This window comes from Rattus rattus, chromosome 7 (assembly GCF_011064425.1).
Source record: "Rattus rattus isolate New Zealand chromosome 7, Rrattus_CSIRO_v1, whole genome shotgun sequence".
In the NCBI taxonomy this organism is placed as follows: Eukaryota; Metazoa; Chordata; class Mammalia; order Rodentia; family Muridae; genus Rattus; species Rattus rattus.
The window spans coordinates 119,374,322-119,395,576 of record NC_046160.1 but is presented as its reverse complement, the minus strand read 5'-3'; the positions used below and the strand labels follow the sequence as shown (position 1 = coordinate 119,395,576).

Genomic DNA, 21,255 nt, shown 5'->3' with positions numbered 1-21,255 from the left:
GTTTGGGCTGGTGTCTGTGGTCTCTTAAAGTTTTTAGTACCTCCATCCGGGCCATGTTAACTTTTAGAGTGTCTATTGCAAAGTCAGGTGTTATTCTACTAGGTCTGCCTTTATATGTTAATTGATCTTTCTCTTGCAGCTTTTTCTAGTCTTTCTTTGTTCCGTGCATTTATTATTCTGACCATTATGTGCCTGGAGGACTTCCTTACTGGTTCAGCCTTTGGTGTTCTGGGTGTTGATTGTACTTGATAGGCACTGCCCTCTTAGGGTTAGGGACACTTTCTGTTACGATTTTGCTGAAAATATTTTCTGTGCCTTGGTCCTGTGTTTCTTCTCCTTCTTCTCTTCCTATTATTTGTAGAATTTGTCTTTTTAGAGTGCCCTAGGTCTTCTGGTGTTTACTGCCTGGAGACTTTTAGATTTAACATTTTCTTTCACAGAGGTATCCATTTCTTTTATCTTGTCAATGATTGCAATTCCCGCTTCCATCTCTTGTATTCTGTTGCCTTTGAGCTTGAGTCCCTCAATTTTTCATTTCCAGATTTCTCTCAATTTGAGTTTTCTTTATTAATTTTATTTTCACTTTAAGGCCTTGAACTGTTTTATTTATTTCCTTCCAGTGTTTGTTTGTGTTTTCCTAGATTAACATAGTGAGGATTTTTGGTTTCTTAAAAAACCCAGTTATGTAATGTGAATATGCTTTTGTTCGAGTCCCGGGTGTGGGATATGGGGCTGCTTCAGTCTGTCCACAGCCACTAACTATGATTTTCTTGTACTCTAGGAGAGGCATGGTCTTTTTTGGCTGCAGATAGTTTAATTCTGGAGATCCTAGAGAGGGAATAAATGCCAGAGCCCCGAGAAGCAGCAGGCACTCTAAGAAGGCTGCTGCTCCTCCCATTGGTCCTGGTTGCTGTTATTGAGGTTTGTCAAGTGTTTGGGAGATGAGAAGAAGTTGGAGATATTTGGATGATGAAGATTGGACTTGCCCCAAGGAACGAAATGTCTCTAATCAGCAGGAAGTAGCCTATTTTGTTGGTGAAAGAGGCCAAAGCTCCCATTTCCCCTCTAACGTTCTTTCTCTCCTACCTAGTGTTGGGGGTTGGAAGGGATTAGAGTGGAATAAGGTTGGAAGGGAGGTAGAAGTTTAAAAACCAAATAAAATGCTAAACAAGTAAGAGAATAGATTTCTTTAAGGAATTTATTAATTTCATTTTAACAACGTTACCATATTCATAAAGGCTGTTTTGAAGACCTTTTCGCTTGGGCTTCATCTATGTTGGAATATTCAGGGCTGTGGTAGGGTTGCTGAGCTCTAGTGGAGACATACTGTCCTGGCTGTTATTGTGATTTCACACTGGTGTTTAGGCATCTGGGATTGGGCAGATTGCAATCCTAGGTGTTGATACCTGGTCTTGTCTTTATTGAGTAGTGTTTTTACACACACACACACACACACACACACACACACACACACACACACACACACACACAGAGAGAGAGAGAGAGAGAAAGAGAGAGAGAGAGAGAGAGAGAGAGAGAGAGAGAGAGAGAGAGAGAGAGAGAGTGTTTCTGTCATCTGTTCTGGTTCTTAGAAGACTGTGGTGGCTACATGTTGCCTTGTAAAAGATTTTCTGTACTCCTGATAGATGTGGCCACTAACTAGGGGTTTTAGGTAAAACGTTTCTTGGTATTGAGAGCTGACACTTAGGATGGGCTGTCCACAGGAGAAAGAGAAACTGTGTGCCACCAGGATCCACTTAGTCCCCTGGGAATTAGGGGAGAGAGAGAGAGAGAGAGAGAGAGAGAGAGAGAGAGAGAGAGAGAGAGAGAGAGAGAACCTTAGAAAGTAATCTGGTACAGAGCTGAGGGATTGGATATAAAGAAGGGATCAGAAGTAGATATGAAATGAAGAGCTGAAGCTTGCCTCCTTGTTTCCCTGGACTTTGCCTCCATGTCCACCATGGCTAATAAGCTCTCAGGGAAGGCTCATGAGAGTTGGTGACTGAAACAAAGGGATGGATCGGTGAGGAGGGCTGTAGAAGATCTGTGTGATCCACTGGCGATAGGGGAGGAGAAGAAGTCGAGGCTGATGCAGGTGATCTGCTACAGAGGTGGGGATGAGGCTGGGGGATTGGACTTGCAGAAGAGGAGGAAGAGGCAAGGTCTGAAGACTGCCTTCCTGTGTCCCTGGCTGGCATGGATGGACTGTTATTTTCTTTTTAATATGTGGTATTTAAATAGCTTTAACTGCAAGGTGGTAACTAAAGATGAACCATATTGGTATCCTAGAAATTATTCTTTGTTCTTAGTCTGCAAAACAGCATGGGACTGCTTGAAACTGCATGTCCTTAGGATGGCCCTTTGTTCTGACCTAGAAAGGACCTGCACCACAGGTCCAGATGGGTCCCCAGCAGGGACTCCTATTCGTTAACACCATCGAGTTCTCTCTTTTCCAGTGAGATAACAAAGGAGGCTTTATTGAAAGTTCCTGTTCAGCGAATCATTTCCCTCTTACAGAATTATCTGTTCTGGTTGGGAGCCACAGTTCTTCCATGCTCTGGCCACCCTTCTCTGGTGAAGTTGACAGTCACATGGGTGGGCTCTGCTTGCACACTCAGTGTGGCTAGCAGTCTGGAGTACTACCTGAATTTAGTCCAGTGAAGAGGCTTTCAGCTGCTCCTCTAAGGCATAATGGCCTCAGCCAGTCTTTGTTCTGTGTGCATTTGAAAAGGCACTATCTTAATTGTGTGTGTGTGTGTGTGTGTGTGTGTGTGTGTGTGTGTGTGTGTGTGTGTGTTGCTGCGCCACCAACCCAGGGGACTCACACATACTAGGGAAGCGCTTTACCAATGAGTGATAACCCGAGTCTTCTGGTCACTTTTAGGTGCAGATTTCAGTGGCATTAAAGATGACCACCTGGTTGTGTCTCCAGCATACCATCCATGTCCTTATCTTCCAAAATTAATACTCTGTCCACATGAAGCAATGGCTATCCAGCCTTCTCGCCACCCCTAACACCTGGCACACTGTCTTTCAGATATGGCCACTTTTAAGACTGGCTTCTGTTACTTAGCATAATGTCCGTGAGAGTCATTCATGCTGTAACAGGTTCCATTATTGCCTTCCTTTTTAAGATGGAGAACATTCACATGTATGGGCAGGCCTCATGCTATTTATCTACCTCTCTGGTGATAGACCTTTTGTTTTACCTTTGGCCCCTATCAATAAGGCTGCTGTGATCAGAGATATACTTGGATCTCTTTGAGATTTCACTTTCAGGTTTGGCAATTTATTATAAACTGAGGGTCCAATCTAGTGGCAATTGATATATTAAACTAGCTCCATTATTTCTGCTTTGAGAATAAGCAGTGGGTGGAGACTACTAGAATGTTGTGCTTTGGGCCTGAAGGTCTATGGGCTTACACTGAGGTCAGAAAGGGTGAATCTTTGTGTGTGTGCCTGTCTGTGTGTACCTATGTGTGTTGTGTGTGAGTGCATCTCTCTGTGTGTGTCTGTGTGTGTCTATGTGTCTGCATGTGTGTCTGTGTGTGCATGCCTGTGTGTGTGTCTGTGTCTGCATGTATGTCTCTGTGTGTATATGTCTGTGTGTGTCCATGTGTGTCTATGTGTCTGTGTGCATGTGTACCTGTGTGTGTGTATGCCTGTGTGTCTGTGTGTTTCTGTGTATGTCTATGTGTGTGTGTGTGTGTGCATCTGTACGTCTGCATGTATGCCTCTATGTGTGTATGCCTGTGTATGTCTATGTATCTGTGTGCCTGTGTGTGTCCTATCTGTGTGTGTGTACCTGTGTGTGTTTCTCTCTCTCTCTCTCTCTCTCTCTCTCTCTCTCTCTCTGTGTGTGTGTGTGTGTGTGTGTGTGAATCTGTGTCTGTGTGTGTCTGTTTCCCAGGAGCTGACACCACATATCTTCCTCAATTGCTTTTCACCTTTATTAGAGACAAAGTCTCTCACTGAACTTGGAGGTCACCTATTTTGCTAGACTGGCTTATCATTGTGCTCCAGGAACTCTCCTGTCTCCACTTTCCTGGTGCTGAGATAACAGGTTTGTGCTGGGACACTTGGCTTTTTACCCAAGTGCACGGTCAGGTCCCCATGCTTTTATAGAAATCAGTTACTCGATACCCCATCTCCCTAATCCATCAGAGAGTCTTGAGAGTGGGATGGTAGGTGCCAGCAACTGTTACTGTGTAGAGCCAGGAAGCAGAGAGCCCGTCTCTCCAGGGCTTGCTGTATGTCCCCAGAAGGCTTCTGGTAACTTGGTAGATGAAGAAGTGCAACTTCCTCAGGAACACTGAATGACCACACTTACTTCTGTGTTCGGCTGCCATGTTTGGGTGCCCAGCCTCCAATTTATGCCTGGGTGCTGCTGGGATGAACAACTGTAGTGAGTCTCTGTGTTGCCCTTACACCATGTGCAAACACACATAGCCTGCTGTCTATGTGAGAACAGGGATGCTCAGCAGGGCCGGCATTGCAGATGGTCATAGCTAGGGGAGGCTCTGGCTTTTGAGACTGATTTTACCTGTGTCTCACAAGGGTGTCTGTGGTGCATGGTGACTGTCCAGGGCAAAGGAGAGGTCCCTCTTCCTCTGGAAAAGTCAATCTGACTTTGCTGTGATAATGTTAAGAACTCTGAGGCAAAAAGAGGTCAAGGCCCAGAAAAGGATGACCCCTTTGCAGCCACCTTCCCTCAGTTTAATAAGAGAAGTGGAGGAGAAGGCAGGATGGTGGCTTGAAGCATCCTGAGTCTTGTGTTGGGATCAGGTGGAGCTCTGCATGGGGGCTGTGGCACATAAGTGACTCTACTGTCCCCGTGCTCTGTTGTAACTCAGACAGCGAGGGCTTCCATGTTGAGGATCTGCCTTAAGTATGTGGATGGCATAGGGGACATGAGTGGGTTAGCTGGATGGAACGAGGGAAGAGCTCTGAGGCAATGCTTTTTAGAAGACATTTTCCCCCCCTTTGTCCCTCTGGAAGGGGCTGGGAGCCCTGTAGTTGGTGGAACGGAAGGATCCCAGGGCAGGTCAAGGAGAGCTGTTCTGTGGTATTGGCTACATTCCAGGTAAGGCAGGGACCAGGAGACTGTCCGTTTGTCCACACAAAGTGCTGTTTTCATTTCGCGCTGTCCCCGATCCTCCTGTCACGCCTTTCTAGTCTCACCTGAATAGCAGATGGAACGCTCTGGGCTGACATGAGCAGCAGCTGGTTACTTGGCAACGTTGCTGCAGGGCTTCTGACGGGAGATTGCCTGCTGCAGATAAGCCCCTCTCCTCCGCTTATCTTCATGCCCCCAGCTCTGTACCAAACGCTCCAAACACGGGGCTCTCTCAGGTGGATCTGAGCTCCATGGAAAATTCATCTTGCTGGGTGGGAGCCTCCCCTCCACTTCTCTTCATGAAGTTCAGGGTGACCTCACTCTCATGATCCTTCTGTCTCTACCTCTCCAGTGCTGGGATTACTAGACCTAGCTCTTCCTCCATTCAGTGTGCGGATCACCCCAGAGGACTCTCTCTGCACTGCACCTCTGGGAGCTGCACCGTGCTCATCTCCTTCTTTCTGCTGTCCTCCGCTTGCAGATCTTGATTGTTAGTTTTTTTTTTTTTTTTGTACCAGGCTGTAGAATTTCAGGATTGCACAAAATGCTCATATCATTTGGTTCTATTATCTTCTTTCCTGAAGAAAGAAATCCTGAAATTCTAAGGGGTTAAGCAGCCACATGAAGGGCACACAACTGGTTATCGGGGCTGATATTCCTTCAAGTTTCTCAGCAAGTTCTAAAGGTAAACATGATTAGGTTGGGTTCATCCAGTTTCCACAGTGACCACTACTCGGTTAGGTTAGCCTATAGTTTCTGTGGTTATCAGTAGGTGGGCCCACAGTTTCCATGGTTACTGGGATGCAATTGAGTTTGTCCACAATTCTGATAATGACCACTTGTGAGGCTTGCTTCGTTTTATTTTTATTGTGACTGCCATGCAGTTGTTACTGTTTCCTTGGTAACTGTGGTAAGATGGTGTTGAATCACAGTTCCGATGGTGAGGTTGGGTTGGCCCAGAGTTTCCATGGTGACCGCCATGAGGCAGGTTTGGTCCGTGGTTTCCATGGTGACCACTGCACGGTTGGGCTGACTCACAGCAGCTTTCATCTGCTGACTCAGTTTGTCTTAATTTCCCCGTAGAAAATTCCAAGAAAAAAAATGTGTTGGTTAGAAATCGCTCCTGGCTTGTTCGTTTTTAAACTTTGCAGTATGTTGCAGTGAGATATGCTGGCTCATCTCTCTGGCCCCTCAAATGAAACCGGACTTCCTCGTAGACAGAGCTGCATCCACTTTGCCTTTGCTGATGTTGCTGCATAGGCCCTGATTCCCTCGCTGAGGATGTGTGTGCAGAGTTCGGCTGGCAGATCACCGCTCAGAGAGCTGGTTCATCTGCCATGTGCCTGCATTCCACACAACTATTCTTAGGATTTCCCTTATGTTTGCAGTGTTGGGGACGGATGGGATGCAGGGCACTGTGCATGCTGGCCCAATGCTCTGGCACCAAGCTGTGCCTCAGCTCCCTATTTATTTCAGCCACCAGAGAAAATTTTATCAACAAGGATGATCAGCTTGCATAGCTCATTTGCCGAGAGTGACACTCTTCTTCGTTTTGTGTCTTAATGTCCCAGTCGTGAGGGCGAACGTCATCTACTAAAATGCCAAGATGTCATTTCCATCGGTGTGTGTGCGCGTGTGTGCACACACGTGTGTATTTGTGAAACTGGATTTCCAGAGTAATTAAAGTACTTGAGTTCCTGTTGGATATTTATGCCCCTGAGGATCTGAGATGGAATCGTGGTGCTGTAGCAGTGAGTGGTACTTAGTTGCATTCTCAGTGCCATGTGAAGGTTTGTGGGCACTGCCTGTGTTGTGCTTTATTAAAAAGAAAGAAAGAGCCAAGATATGTTTGGTAGAGGTGTGGTATGGTGAGGTGGAGGGGGTGCCCCTGCAGGCCCATGCTGAGGCTTCACTTCTCCCTGAGGGACCAGCTAGGGCACAGGGAGGGAGTTGAGGAAGTAGAGGGGGAGAGAGAGAGAGAGAGAGAGAGAGAGAGAGAGAGAGAGAGAGAGAGAGAGAGAGAGAGACAGAGACAGAGAGAGACAGAGAGAGAGACAGAGACAGAGACAGAGACAGAGAGAAGAGACGGGGAGAGGCCGGCCAGGAACAAGTGGAGACAGGGGGGAGAGGAATGGGGAGATGGGACAAAGAAGGAAGAGAGTTAGAGAGAGGGAGGGAGGGAAGGAGGGAGAGAGAGGAGAGAGAGAGAGAGAGAGAGAGAGAGAGAGAGAGAGAGAGAGAGAGAGAGGGGCAAACAGCCCCTTTTATAGTGAGTCAGGCATTCTGGCTGTTGCTAGGTAACTGTGGGGCGGAGCCTAGGAGGAATGCTAACAGCCTGTGTGCTGACCTCTGCTGGTACTGTAGAGGCGGCCCTGGGGCTCCCTTCCTCATTTGCCCTTTTTTCTAGGGCCCTGTTAGCTCTCTGCTGTTGTCCAGAAGGTGGGAAATGGGCTAGGGTGGTTGTGAAGAATCTGGTAGTTTTATGGACCTGTCGTGTGGTTTGTAAGAAGATCTGGCTGCACTCTTCCTGCACCAGCCTGGCTGTCCCTTACTACAGTGGATTTGCTGCTTTCCAGAGGATCAGTGTGGGTACCGGCAGTTGCCCTCTAGCTAGGAGCATACTGGCGAGACCCTATGCACAGTGGGCAGCAGAGCACTGTGCAACTGGCCCAGCACACCTCCTGAGACTGAGGAGCGGTCAGTGTTGGTAGCCCAGGAAATCCAGATCATAGACAGTTCCCCTGCCTCAGCTATTTCTATGAATAGTGTTCAAATGGACGTTAGATACCAGCTAAGTGACCAATCTCATTGCAAGAAGCTGAGAATTGGCCCGAGGTTGTGACAAAGTGGGCCAGATGACACTTTGTAGGTTCCATGCCAGGCAGTATTGCTTTTAAGTCCTTTCACTGTAGGTGATCTGGGTGTCTGGAAACCTTAGAGGGCAGTGCATAGAGCAACTCTGACTCACAGGTTCAGTGGAACATTAAGGAGAGTGAGTAGAACCACATCGCTTAATATTTAGAACTTGTTTACAAGTCCCCAGTCCTGTGATAGCTCATGACTCTGACTTTAGCATTTTATTCTATCGTTTCCTGTGAAATGCAAGTAGAAAGTGATGAATGAAGTTACTGAGAGACCAGAGGGACTGGGGGCAGTGACTGCTGGGACCAGGGGACAGGGTGAGCTCAGGGATCTTCAGGACCAGGGCAGGTCACTTGTCTCTCAGGCCCTTGGTCTTATAGATACAGTGAAAGAGCTCAAAGAAAGTGTGTGTGTCTGCTTTCAGAGGCTCTCGTGAAAAGCTGCAAGCACTTTGCTTGCCCAGTGCTTCCAGCCACCTGCTCTGTCTTTCAAATGCCAGCTACCACTCCTCCAGCCTGGGTGGCTTCTTCCTCCAGGTGTGGAGTTGTTTGATCTTCATCTTCTATGTAATTAGGTGTTCATCGGGACACAGTCCTGAATCTGAACTTCCGTTCTTATCCTGAGGGACATGAGCACACAGTGTGTGCTGATTGCTGTCGGAGCTCCATCCCCTTAGGAAGACACGGCTGCCTGGGAACCGTGTGGGAGGGAGCCTATTTGTTCTGAAAATGCCTTTTAAATGATTGCCCTTTAAAGTTTCTGCTTATATCTCAACTTTCCCTAGAACGTTGGTTGACTGTGGGTCCCTACCGAGTCAAGTTGCTCACGGCTGTGAACACTGATCACATGGCTTGAGGCAGGATTCATCTCTCTCCTTGCTGCAGTGGTACCTGGACATGTCCATTTGTGACACAGCTGTTCCTCAGAGCTCTCCGGAGGCTCCTTTCTGTTCAGCACAGGAGTAGGGGGATGTGAAAACGGGGATGTGGGCCTCCAAAGGCCCAGCCACTAATGTCCTCAGTTTAGGATTAGGATTAGCTGCATGTTGTAACGGTGCTGTGGAAATACACATCCTCCCTTGGGCCCTCCTTATTACCCCATTTATTTCAGTCAAGGATTGTAGCATACCTGTCCTACACTTTATGGTCAATGTCCACTTAAGTGATCACATGCTATGTGTGTCTTTCTGGCTCTGTGTTTCCTCACTCAGGATGATACTTTCTAGTATTCCATTGTGTAGCCGTATCACATTTTCTTTATCCATTCTTCAGTTGAGGGCATCTAGAGTGTTTCTAGTTCCTGGCTATTATGAATAAAGCTGCTATGAACATAGTGAAGCAACTGTCCCTATGGTATAGTGTGACATCTTTTAGGTATATGCCTAGGAGTGGCATAGCTCGATCTCGAGGTAGAATTATTCCCAGTTTTCTGAGAAGCTGCCAAGTTGATATCCAAAGTGAATGTACAAGTTTGCACTCCCACCAGCAATGGAGCAAAGTTCCCTTTGCTCCACATCCTCACCAACATGTGTTATCGCTTGAGGGTTTTTTTATTTTTATTTTTATCTTAGCCATTCTAACGGGTATAAAATGGAATCTCAGAGTCATTTTGATGTGCATTTCCCTGATGACTAAGGACATTAAACATGTCTTTAAGTGCTTCTTAGCTATTGGAGAGTCTTCTTTAAGGAAATCTATTAAGATGTGTACCCCATTTTTAATTGGGTTGTTTACTTTGTTAATGTCTAGTTTCTTGAGTTTGCTTTTATATATTTTGGATATCAGCCCTCTATTGGATGTAGGGTTGGTGAAGATCCTTTTCCAATCTGTAGGCTGCCATTTTATCCTATTGATGGTATCCTTTGCCTTACAGAAGCTTTCAGTTTCACGAGGTCCCGTTTATCAATTGTTGACCTTTGAGCCTGAGCCACTGGTGTTCTGTCCAGGAAGCTTTCTCCTGTACCAGTGATTTCAAGGTTATTCCCCACATTCTGTTTTATTAGATTTAGTGTATTAGATTTAGGTTTTATGTTGAGGTCTTTGATCCATTTGGACTTTGGTTTTGCGCAGGGTGATAAATGTGGATCTATTTGCATTCTTCTGCATGAAAAGATTCAGTCAGACCAGCACCATTCGTTGAAGATGCTTTTTCCCATTGCATGGTTTTGTCTTCTTTGTCAAAAGCCAAGTGTCTAGTGTGTGTGGGTTTATTTCAGGGTCTTTGATTCGATTCCATTGATCAACCTGTTCCTTCCTATACCGATACCATGCAGTTTTAATCACTATTGCTCCGCAGAGCAGCTTGAGATGAGGGACGCTGATATCTCCCAGAGTTCTTTAATTGTTCAGGATTGTTTCCTCTAGCAGGTGGAAACTTTGAACTACCAAAAGTAGTTCTTCAAAAGTAGCTGCGGGAGATGTGTTCGTAGCCCTAGTGGCTCTGAAGGAGCTAGGGGTTTACTCCTGTGGATTCTGTATGGTCTATGGGTTTGAACCCCTGGCTACACTCAGGAAGGGACAATGGATATGACTTCAGCCTCCAGGGACTCTAGGGTGTCCAGATAGAAAGTGACCTTGAGAAAAACAGGCAGGGTCAAGAAGATCACCTGAAGACACCAAGGGCAAAAGCAAAGTGTTGCCTGGAAATAAGGAGATACGGATAAAAGAGACACCAGATAGTTAACAAGGTAGGGCTAGGAAGTTCTGTATACCAGGAATCCCTGTGGTAGTTTGAGTAGCAATGATCCCCCATAGACTCAGATTTGAATGCTTGGTCTCCAGAGAGTGGCATTACTAGGAGGTATGGCCTTGGAGTAGGTATGGCCTTGTTGAATTGTTGGGGGATAGGCCCAGTCTCTCTCTCTCTCTCTCTCTCTCTCTCTCTCTCTCTCTCTCTCCTCCTCTCCCCTCCCTCCCTCCCTCCCTCCCTCCCATCCCTTTCTCCTCCCTCTCTCTCTCATCTCTCTCTCTCCTCCCCTCCCTTCCTCCTATCTATTCCTGCTGCCTACCAATCCAGATGTAGAACTTCCAGCACCATGTCTGCCTGCATTCACTATGCTTCCTGCCATGATGATAATGGACTAAACCACTGAAAGCATAAGCCAGCCCAAATTAAATGTTGCCATGACTGTGATGTCTCTTCATAGCAATACAAACCCTAACCAAGACAGATTGTTATTGGACTCACTGACCTGCAGTTGGGTTCTATTCCTGGTCACCAGTGCTGCAGATAGGGCTCAAAGTTTGAGTCCTTATAAAGGGTTCTCTGTTATGGTCACTGACATAGCAAATAAGTAAGTGGTTGTCCTCATCACTGACATGAGGTTGGGTCCCTGTCCTGGTCATTGACCTTGCAAATGAATCTCTGTCTTGTGGATGGGTTCCAGACCCTGAAAGGGGTTCATATCTAAGTCATTGTATCATCCTGGTCACTCCTCCTACAGAAGGTCCTATCCTCATTACTGACTCTGGGGATGGGTTCTGCCTTGGTTAGTTTTCCTCCAGAGAGGTCCCTGATGAGTGGGGATGTACTTCACACACAGAGAGATAGGGAATCCATTGCAGATCAAAATATGGATACTACCAAGTCCAACTTGGTGAGCTATGAGTTTTATTGAGGTTATCTACAGAAATATAGGTGAGGAGTTCCTTTCAGGACTTAAAGCCAGATGCATCCCCAAAGTTCACCAAGCAGGGGTGGCAGTTCACAAAGCTGGAAACCAGGAGCCCAGTGCACAGCCTACAGGCAGTTCAACAAGTTGGAGAGTGTCCTTTCCAGGTGACCCTGGTCTAAACCTCTTCCGGGTGACCAGGCTGGTTTCTGCTTCTTCCAGGAAGCAGGTCTTAGAGTCTTCTTTGCAGCTTGGCTTTTCTGAGAGTCTTCTCTATAGCTCAGCTCTGTTTCTCTCAGAGGGACAGCTTTAAGTGAGTCTGGTCAGTCCTGGGGGCACTTCCTGAAGCTATTTTAAGTTGTTTGTCTCAGAGGCTCCTTCTCTGCAGAATGGAATGTTTCAATCTCAGGTGGAACTTTTACACAAAAGACCCTGCCTTTGTCGTCTACCCTGTAGAGAGGCGCCATTTGTGATTGGTGGATGAACCCAGTCTTTACTATTGTGTGGGTAGGGCCTCTGACCAGGTCACTGTCCCTGCAGAAAGGTTCTTATCCTGGTTATTGACCTTGGGATGGATCTTTGAATAGTCGCTGACTTGTGAGAGTGTCTGTTCTGCACTAGTTCTGCAAGTCGGTCCTGACCTGGTCACACTGACCCAGCTGGGTTCCTTTCCAGGTCCCTGACCCTGTGGGTGTGTGAAAAGGCAAGTGTGTGCATGTGTGTATTTCTGTGCTTGGTGTGGCGATGTGCATATGCACTGTACAGATATATGTGAGCATGTTTGTTCACATTGAACACATGCATGTTCCTTCATCTATAACATGTTACTTTATCTATATCTCATGACAAGAGGATAGCATCCGCCTGGACACCTTGCTGTCCTTGGTGTATCCTGGCCAGCATGGGGATCCTCACCCCAAGTCAGAACTGCAGCACCTCTGACATCTGTCTGGGTTGGAAATCTGGCTCTAGGGATGTGGCCACAAGGGGTCACTATTGTTGTTTCTTCCTCTCTGGTCACTTGAGTGACCACATGTGGCTGAGGACCTTCAATGACAGACTAGTTTTTAAATGCTGCAGGTGGCTGGGATAGTCCCCTGGTCTGAGGCTAGGGACCAGGTTTCCCAGGAAACCATGTTCTGCTGCTGTATCTTGCTGCTGGGTTAGCTTTCTGAATTAGCTGGGCATTGTGGCTTCCCATCACATACTGGGGTAATGTTCCATACAGCCAGTGGTTCCTTACTGGATACAGTATTTCTCAAACCTGAATGTACACCATAGGCCATTGTTTGCATCATGGAGAGAAGCAAGTGGGGTCCCTGCCCCAGCAGTGGTGAATGTCACTTGTGCATGGCAAGAATTCTGCTTATGTTTTTTGCAAGGTTCTTGCCTTCTGCACAATGATCTCAACACAACCTCCACTGAAATCATGGCAAAGATTATAATTGTGACTCCTTTCCTGCCTCCTCTCCCTTATGAATAGAGAATGCAGTACTGTGATATTGAGGAAACAGGGATTCAATGAGTCTTTGCGCATTCGGTTTGCCCAAATGACCTTACAGATGATTGGGCAGGTTGATGCACTTGCTGTGAGGACTCAGCTAAGTTGTTCCCCTCACTGTGAAGTCAGAGGAAGGTGTGGTATTAAGTCCCACATCTGTAGGCTCCCCTGAAGAGCTAATGGAGAATCAAGTCAGATGAAAAATAAAATAGGAAAAATTATTAGCAAGAACAGAAACAGAGACGAAGTTACTACAGAAGTACAGAACTCATTTACCTCTTGGAACTTTTGGCAAACATAGAAAGCGCACTTGGTGAAGGCAGATCCTTCAGTCCAGGGACAAAGCTGACTCATCATTCATGCAGAGGCAGAACGATGCTCCATCTCTGATGATTTCCCTTGGGTCTCCACATTGGATTATGTGTGACCATATCCCCATCAGATGCACAGTGAGGCCTGTGTCTCTTAGGATCTCTTTCCACGCAGGCCTGAGGCCTTCTGGGTGGATCTGGGGGAACCCAGGTCAGATTGTTTGCCTTTATTTCCTGGAAGTTTGACTTGATGTGTCTGAGCCTGTTCTCTGAAAGAGCACACTGTCCCCAGAAGTGGAAGATTAGCATCAACAGAAACTCTTGTGTTTTGCATGTGTGCCTGCTCTGTGACAGAAATCAGGAATGAAAGTGGGCTGGGGGCACAAACCAGTTCTGTGAATGTAAGCAGAGATGGGAAATGACTTTAGCCATAGAAATAACTCGTCACATGTCTGTCTGTCCATATTACCTGGTTGGCTCCTCAGAAAATCCTTATGCAGCATGACATCTACCATGAGGCAGAGACTTTTAAACCCATGTGGGTTGCAAACTATCAGGCTCCCAGCTGAAGCAATGAGACATTTCCCTGGGCATCTGCTTAATTTACAAAAAGGGAAAACAGCAGTTAAGCGATTGCTGATATCTCTTTAATCCACCCTGAGCAGGAAGTATCACATTGGATGCTATGGAAGATGAAGAGAAGCCAAAGTAATGGTCTTGCCTCCTTAGAACTCAGGATGCTACTAGGAAAATTGACATATGTATGTACTTATGTACATATGTATGAGTCAGTGCTGTGTATATGCAAGCTCACATACATGCGAATGTTCATGTATGGATGAGCGTGCATGAACTGAGTCTGAGCTTGGTGTGTGTGTGTGAGTGTGTGTGTGTGTGTGTGTGTGTGTGTGTGTGTGTGTGACAGAGAGAGAGAGAGAGAGAGAGAGAGAGAGAGAGAGAGAGAGAACGCTGTACACAGAAATGAATGAAACTGTTCCTGTGTTCATGTATGAGTATACATGAATGCAGTATTGAGACAAAGGCCAAATACAGAACCACAGACCAGCAGAGAATGGCTCAGAAGTTGGACAGACCCTCAGGGCCCTGCAGAGGTCTGTGTGGGAATTTAGGGGACAGTAATGTTGGGAGTAAAAGTAACTTTTGTCTTTGGGGGCTGTACTCTATGTGGTGTTGGTTACAACAAGCAAATGTATGTAATAAACCTTCAAAATGCCAGGAAAAGTCTATATTTTTTTCTTTAAAATGGGAGAATTGTTTTTCCTCTTTAAAATGGGAGAAGATGACCTCCCCCCTCTTCATCACTGCTAGCAAAGGCGTCTTTCAGCAAACTTTTCACTTCTAGCCACACTGATGCCAGTGAGCTGGAGTGATTCCCTTCCTCCACTTTTCACTCTTTAGTACCATCCACTCTGATCTGTGAATAGGAGGATTCTGTTTTCTGTTCTTCATGGTGGAAGGGTATGGGCCCTACTAGAGCTTGGAGAACTTGGAGCCATCCCAAGCTGAATTCCAGAGCACTTCACCGCGATGGTGAGGTCAGTGGTTATTATTGTTACTGACCACAGAAGTTTGGGTTACCGCCACTGGGGCCATGGGTACTGTGGAGGGGTGCTGTAGAGGAGCATCATGACAGAGCAATCATGGAAGGACAGAATGGCAGTGACTGTGGCAGAGCCATTGTTGGGGGAAAATGCTGTAGGTTTTGCTCATTTGTGGCCTGCTCTGTACAGTAGAACACACTGTCCTCTGTATTTTCTAAGTTGACAAAGGCACTTCGACACGTCAAGATGCTTGCTATACTTAAGCTTCTTTCTGTCAGTCACAGGGCCCTGTCTAAGATGAACAGATATGTTTTGCATCAGGATGGTATCTGGCAAATATGTTTCTTCCAATTAAACTTGTTGCAGTTGAATGGCTTTCTTTAGTTACACTCGAGAAGAGACTGTTGTGAACAAAAGAGAAATTGTTCCCTCCCACGACCTGGTGTCTGCAGATGGCCACCATGTGTGGCAAGCACTAGTCCTTGAATTAGTCCCTTATGTAAGCCAAAAAAGGTAATTACAACGTGTGACAGCCCATCCCAAAAGTGTACCCCAAACTGGCTCTTTGCTCAAAAACAACTAATTGAGGTCCACATTAATTAGAAGGTGTGGCTTGGAGATGTGATAGCAGTTTGTCATTACAGACAAAGGGAGAACCAAGCACACGGTGCTCAGTGAGACCCTAACCCCCGCCTACATCGCTTTCTGCCCATGTTCCAGGACATTTTCCCTTGTGGAGAACTAATCCCAAATGTGGCTGGCACTTTGCCTTTAGTTGTCACAGTCAAGTTTCACATGAAAACGGTGAATTACAGGGGCCAAGGATGGAGCTCAGGGGGAGAGTGCCTCGCTTGCCTTAGATTCCATCCCCAGGCCTAAAGCATGTGGATTACAAAATGCGACATGAAACGAATGGTCTGCGTAGGCGGGAAACGCACACTTATGTAGTTCACCGTGCCAGTACCGTGGTCTCAAGCTTCCGATCTGCGTTCTCTACGGTGCACCTTTCTGGGTGCTTCTGAGTTCCAGTGCTCTCTGGTGCTGTCTGAAGCTCTGCTCTGCCTCACCTCATTAGCAAATGGAACCTTGCAAGAGGCCTTCCTGATCCCTGTGGATGGAATATCAAGCTCTCGCTTTGCCTTCCTATTTCCATAGATGGTGTGTTTGGAAGATGTCAAAAGGTTCCGGCCTTGGACACTTACCGATATGAGGTGTCACCAGGAGCCCTGCTGCACCTGAGGATCATCTTACAGAAGCTCTCCCGTACAGGTAGGCAGAATGGCTACTTCCTGTCTCGAGCTAGACGTGGATAGTGGGAGCTGGGGTTCTGGTGACCAGGTGAGGCCTGCTTGGCCTGCACTAGGGAAGGCTTTGCATGGGGTGTACGGAGCTTTAGCCTGTTGCGTGCATGTGTACAGTAAAGAGAGAACCTGCAGTGACTGGGGTAAGGGAAACTGAGGCTGCATTGGATGAGGCTAGCCTATCACAGTGGTCAGGACAGTCACTCATGTCAGTCAACCTGAAAGTTCCACTTGGTTCCAGGGCTTCTAGCATGTTGTTTCAGGACTCTCTTGTATGAAACTAGTATGGTGATTCTAGTTTCTAGGCTCCTAAGAAAATAAGCTTTAAATGTATAACCCCTAATATTTTCATAGCTATTACATATACATCTAGGAGGGACCAGTATCAGCACAAGACACCCAAAAATCAAGTTCTCAGCACAAAGGAGATTCTTTGTCATTACTGATAATGAAGGGGTCAGTCTGATGTGGCCCCCTGACAGGCAGGAGATGCCGTCCATAAAAAAAGCGTAGGTAGAAGTAGCAGAGAGAGGGATGGGACGGGAGGTTTCGAGCATTTTGGGACAAGAGTGTAGAGAATCTGTGGGATATTGAGGATAAATATGGAGGAGCTGAGAGGAAGACAGGTAAGAGAAGTTTGGAGGGATAGACTCTGAGATGGTGGAAGGAATTGGAGCCCTTTGTATGTTAGGAGTTGAAAAAGATATTGATATTGATAGGAATTGATTATAAAAGGGAATCAATAGATTGTGAGAGGGATCAGTAGATTGTGAGAGGGACCAATAGTTTGTGAAAGGGGATAACAGAGATTTTTTTTAGATTGAGAGGATATATAGAGAGGTTGTCATGAATGTTGTCATGTATAGTTTTGAAGAGGTGAGAGACAGGGGCAAAGGCTGGTCCTAGGAAGAGTTTATGTGCTTTGGAAGTGTAGGAATGGAAAGGTTTGTATAGATCTGGAAGGCAGAGGGCTGGAGAATGTGTTAAGTTTAAGGATTTCTTTATGGGTAGGAGGAAGGAAGAGATCCAGAAATGGCTTGGTATGGGGTATATAACAGGAGTGAGAAATTGTGGTCTATGAGCAGAGGAAGTTGGCCATGAAGGCAGAGACAAGAAGTGGAAATGAGTAAAGTGGTCTAGAGTGAGGAGTCTCTGGGTTGGCTTGAGAGAGAATTCAAAATTGGTGACTTGAATCTAGGACAGTTGAGCTTTGGAATGGATGACCCAGTACCCCTGGAGCCAAGGAAATTGAGGAGTAAGTCAGTGCCCATTTGGCTGTTGGAGAGGAAAAGACTGTAAAGGAGGTCATCTACATACTGAAGCAGGTAGGAGGGAAGTGGGGAATGCAGGCCAAGCCTGTAGTGAGTGCCTGGCCAAAGAGAAGATGATTATCTCTGAATCCTTCAGGGAGGACAGTCTAGGTTAGTGGAAGGGATTTCAGGGTCTGTCCAAGTAAAGGCAAAAGATCTTGAGAATGGGTATTTAGGGGCATTGAGAGAAAAAAAAAGACATCTTTAGGGTCTAGGACTGAAAAGTGAGTAATGTCTGGAATACAGGATAGGATGGTGTAAGGGTTAGGGATCACAGTGTGAATAGGAATAACAATAGCATTAATGGAGAATAGGTCCTGGACCAAGCAAAAAGTGTCTAAGAGGAATGTGATGTGGTGATGGGACAGAAACATTGAGACCCTAGGCTACTGGAGAATAATTGACATAGGTTCAGTTAGGTTACTAGCAGATCCTAGCTCCTATCAGTCCTAATGTACCAGGCTCAGCAGGTCCAGCTGGGTGCTGAAAGGCTGGCTGACCATGAGGAGGCTGTGCCCTGAGGGTAGTCCAATGTCCAATGGCCCTGTTATGGACACTTTCAGCAAGCCTGAGTAGGACTATGAGGATTTGGATAGGTACAGTGGTCTTTCTTTTCACATTTAAACAAGGTCCTAGTGTCTCCTTCTAATGTGACAGTCCAGTCATTTGCTGGAGGGCCTTAGCCAACTGTTACTAATTGTGTTTCTGGTTGTGCTTACTATGGTTGTGAATGACTTTGAATACCAGGGCCAGGGCCTTAGCCTGGAGTGTAAGTGTTCCTCATTGTAAGTGTTTAAGTTTGACTTTTATGCCTGAGTATGACTGGGCAAAAGTAGGTCATAAGGAATTGTTGACCATCTGGGGATCACATAGAGGTCATGAAAGGCAAGGTAGGACTGGGTTTGATATTGGAACTGCTTGATGAAGGTGTTGGGGTCTGAGGTAAAAGAACCCAAATGTTTTCAACCTGGACAAGTTCACTAAGGGAGAAGCGGACATAAATACAAGTAGGGCCTTCCACACCTGCTACTTCTTTAAGGGGCAAGATGGAGGCAGGGCCTTAGAACAGTTTCACTAGAGTGAGTGTGAAGAGGTCTGAAAACAGGTGTGTGTGTGTGTGTGTGTGTGTGTGTGTGTGTGTGTGTGTGTGTGTGACTTGAGGCAAACTGGATTGAGTGGTGGTGGGGCCTGAGGACACAGGCTCGCTTTTCTAATCTTAATGAAACTCAGGTGGAGAGTGGATTGGAGAGGGCAGTAGATTGTGGGGAAGGCAAGTGATGAGGAGGGGTGTGGCTTTTCCATCAGTTTGGCTGAAGGATAGTTTCAGTTTCAGGAGAAGTGTCAGGGGAAGGGCCAAGGACTTAAGAGCAAAGAGGACATGAGATGGTGAGCAGGAGACATTCAAGGAAAACCTGGAGAAGAGAAAGGAAAAAGCAGAGACATACAGGACCACTTTACATTTTCCTGTATGCTCACCAAAGTTGTAGGATCCTGAATGTTAGGATTCAAAGAGCCATTGGGCAGCCATTTAGACTAATTATCTAGTGGATTATAGGGACCAAGGCTGGCACTACAGTGGATGAGTTTATGAGATGTGATGGTTGAGAGTTTGATCATTTGAAATTCTAGAGGAGACATCCTAAAAGCAAGTCAGTTGGAATGGAGGGGAGCAGAACCTCACCCTTAGTGGTCAAGAGACCAGATAACCCCTGTATCTTGAAAGGCCAAAACCAAGATCTCTAGCCTGGGGGGTTATCACCCATACACCATCATCAAGCGAAAGCCCCCAATGGGTCTGAAGTCTGAGGGTCTAAGAATTTGGGGACTTGTCAACAGGTATTTAGTAGAAGGGGGAGCTTTGGATTGGGGTGGCCCACAATCAAACCAGACTGAACAAAATGTACCTAGCTAGTCTGTGGGAGTCCCCTATAACTAGTGACGGCTGAGGTAGGATATAATATCCCCCATCCAATAGGACAGAATGACAACACAAGACACTCAGTGGCTGTAACCTGATAACCCAGGGACTGTTTAGGATAGGTAGAGTGAGGACTGGGATATGAGTTGTTGTGTGTGGTGGGGTGTTACTGGGTAGTCCATGTATCAGCCTAATGAAGGGATCCTTACACAGAGATCTGAATTAGGCACAGCCCATACCCAAACACCTATTTTTACAGAGGTATCCTTTATTAACTAAGGCTGAAATGTTTAAGTGTCTGCTGGAATATGTGATAAAGGATGGGGATTTGGGGTCATTAATGGCCATTCCCAGTCAGAGCATCAATGAAGGGGACTGGTGTTGGCACATGACACTCCAACACCAGCACAAAGGAGATTTATTTCCCCCAGAGGGACAGAGGGCAGGGAAGAAGAGACAAAGACAGGAGTTAGAGGAGAAGGGAGATAGGGAGAGAGTAGGGATATTTGTCCCAGGGGACAAGGACTCTCTCTAGATAGTGAGACCAATGTGGCCCATAGGCAAATGACTGTTTATAAAGGTAAAAGGAGAAACCTCCTGTTAGGATGAGGTGTTAAAATTTTGATCACATATTTATTAGGGCAGCCAAAAGATAGATCTATCTATCTATCTATCTATCTATCTATCTATCTATCTATCTATCTATCTATCTATCTATCTATCTCCTTCCTTCCTTATCTTCTTTCCTTCTTTCTATTTATCTATCCTTCCTTCCTTCCTCCTTCCTCCCTTCCTTCCTTCCTTTTCTTTCTTTCTATAACCCTGGCTGCCCTGGAACTCACTATGTAGACCAGACTGGCCTCAGACTCACTGAGTTCCACCTGCCTGTGGAGAATGGTTATCTTGTCGGTCAGAAACTCCCATAGCTACTTCCTTAACATGATGAACAAAGTTACTTTAAAATGATAACCCTCTCAAGCAACCAAAATCTCTACTCTGAGTCATAGATTGATTGGTCCCTTAACCAATATGCACAATGTTTAGGCTTGAGTGGGTACTGAGACATGGTGTGCTATTATGATCCTGATGGTCCTCAAGAGCTTCAGGAATAACCAGCATCAGAAAATAGGTATGGAAACGGAGTGCTGCATGCCCAAAGAATCAAACTAATGGAGGTGAACAGCTATCATCACCTAGAACATTCTGTATACAGTTCTCCCGTGGGGGCATGCCAGAACATGGTCCAGGATTGGAATCCTGTGAGGAGACTTCTGAGTTCTTGTGAGAGTACTCCAAGAAAACAAGAGTTGAACCAGGGCCTTCTAGACTAGGAAACATCACAAATATAGGTGAGAAGTGGCCCTGTTTTTCTTTAAAACGATTGCTTAAAACCAAACATATTCTGGTTATAGGATAAGGAAAAATCAAGCTGAGGCTGAGATGAAAGTTTTGTGCCTGCTGTCTAGCATTCATAGTTCCATAAGATGTTTTGTAGTGTTTTGGGAGAGAATTATTACTAATAGTCCTGCTCACCTATGGACAAAGTATATTAATATCTGCATTCCAATATATGCTGTCTATTGTAATAATGCCATTTCTACTAGGATTCAGCCAGCTGCTTTCTGATTCTCCTTCTATAGAGGAGACTTAATTTATTTAATTCTTCAAGTCAAGGTAACAGCTCATGGCTGCTGAGGTTACAGAGCATAGGGAAGAGATCAGAGGTCACTGTTACTGCTAAATTGATATGATGTGCCTGTCAAA

General features: G+C 46.0%; 1 protein-coding gene across 1 annotated transcript in view; it reads left to right on the top strand.

Moving 5' to 3' along the window:
- The window catches only part of Ptprn2 (protein tyrosine phosphatase receptor type N2), a 725,488-nt gene that overhangs the window by 175,293 nt on the left and 528,940 nt on the right, over positions 1-21,255 (top strand). The window contains exon 3 of the mRNA XM_032908352.1: positions 16,118-16,231. Coding sequence (XP_032764243.1) covers positions 16,118-16,231 — 114 coding nt within the window. The remainder of the gene's footprint in view (positions 1-16,117; positions 16,232-21,255) is intronic.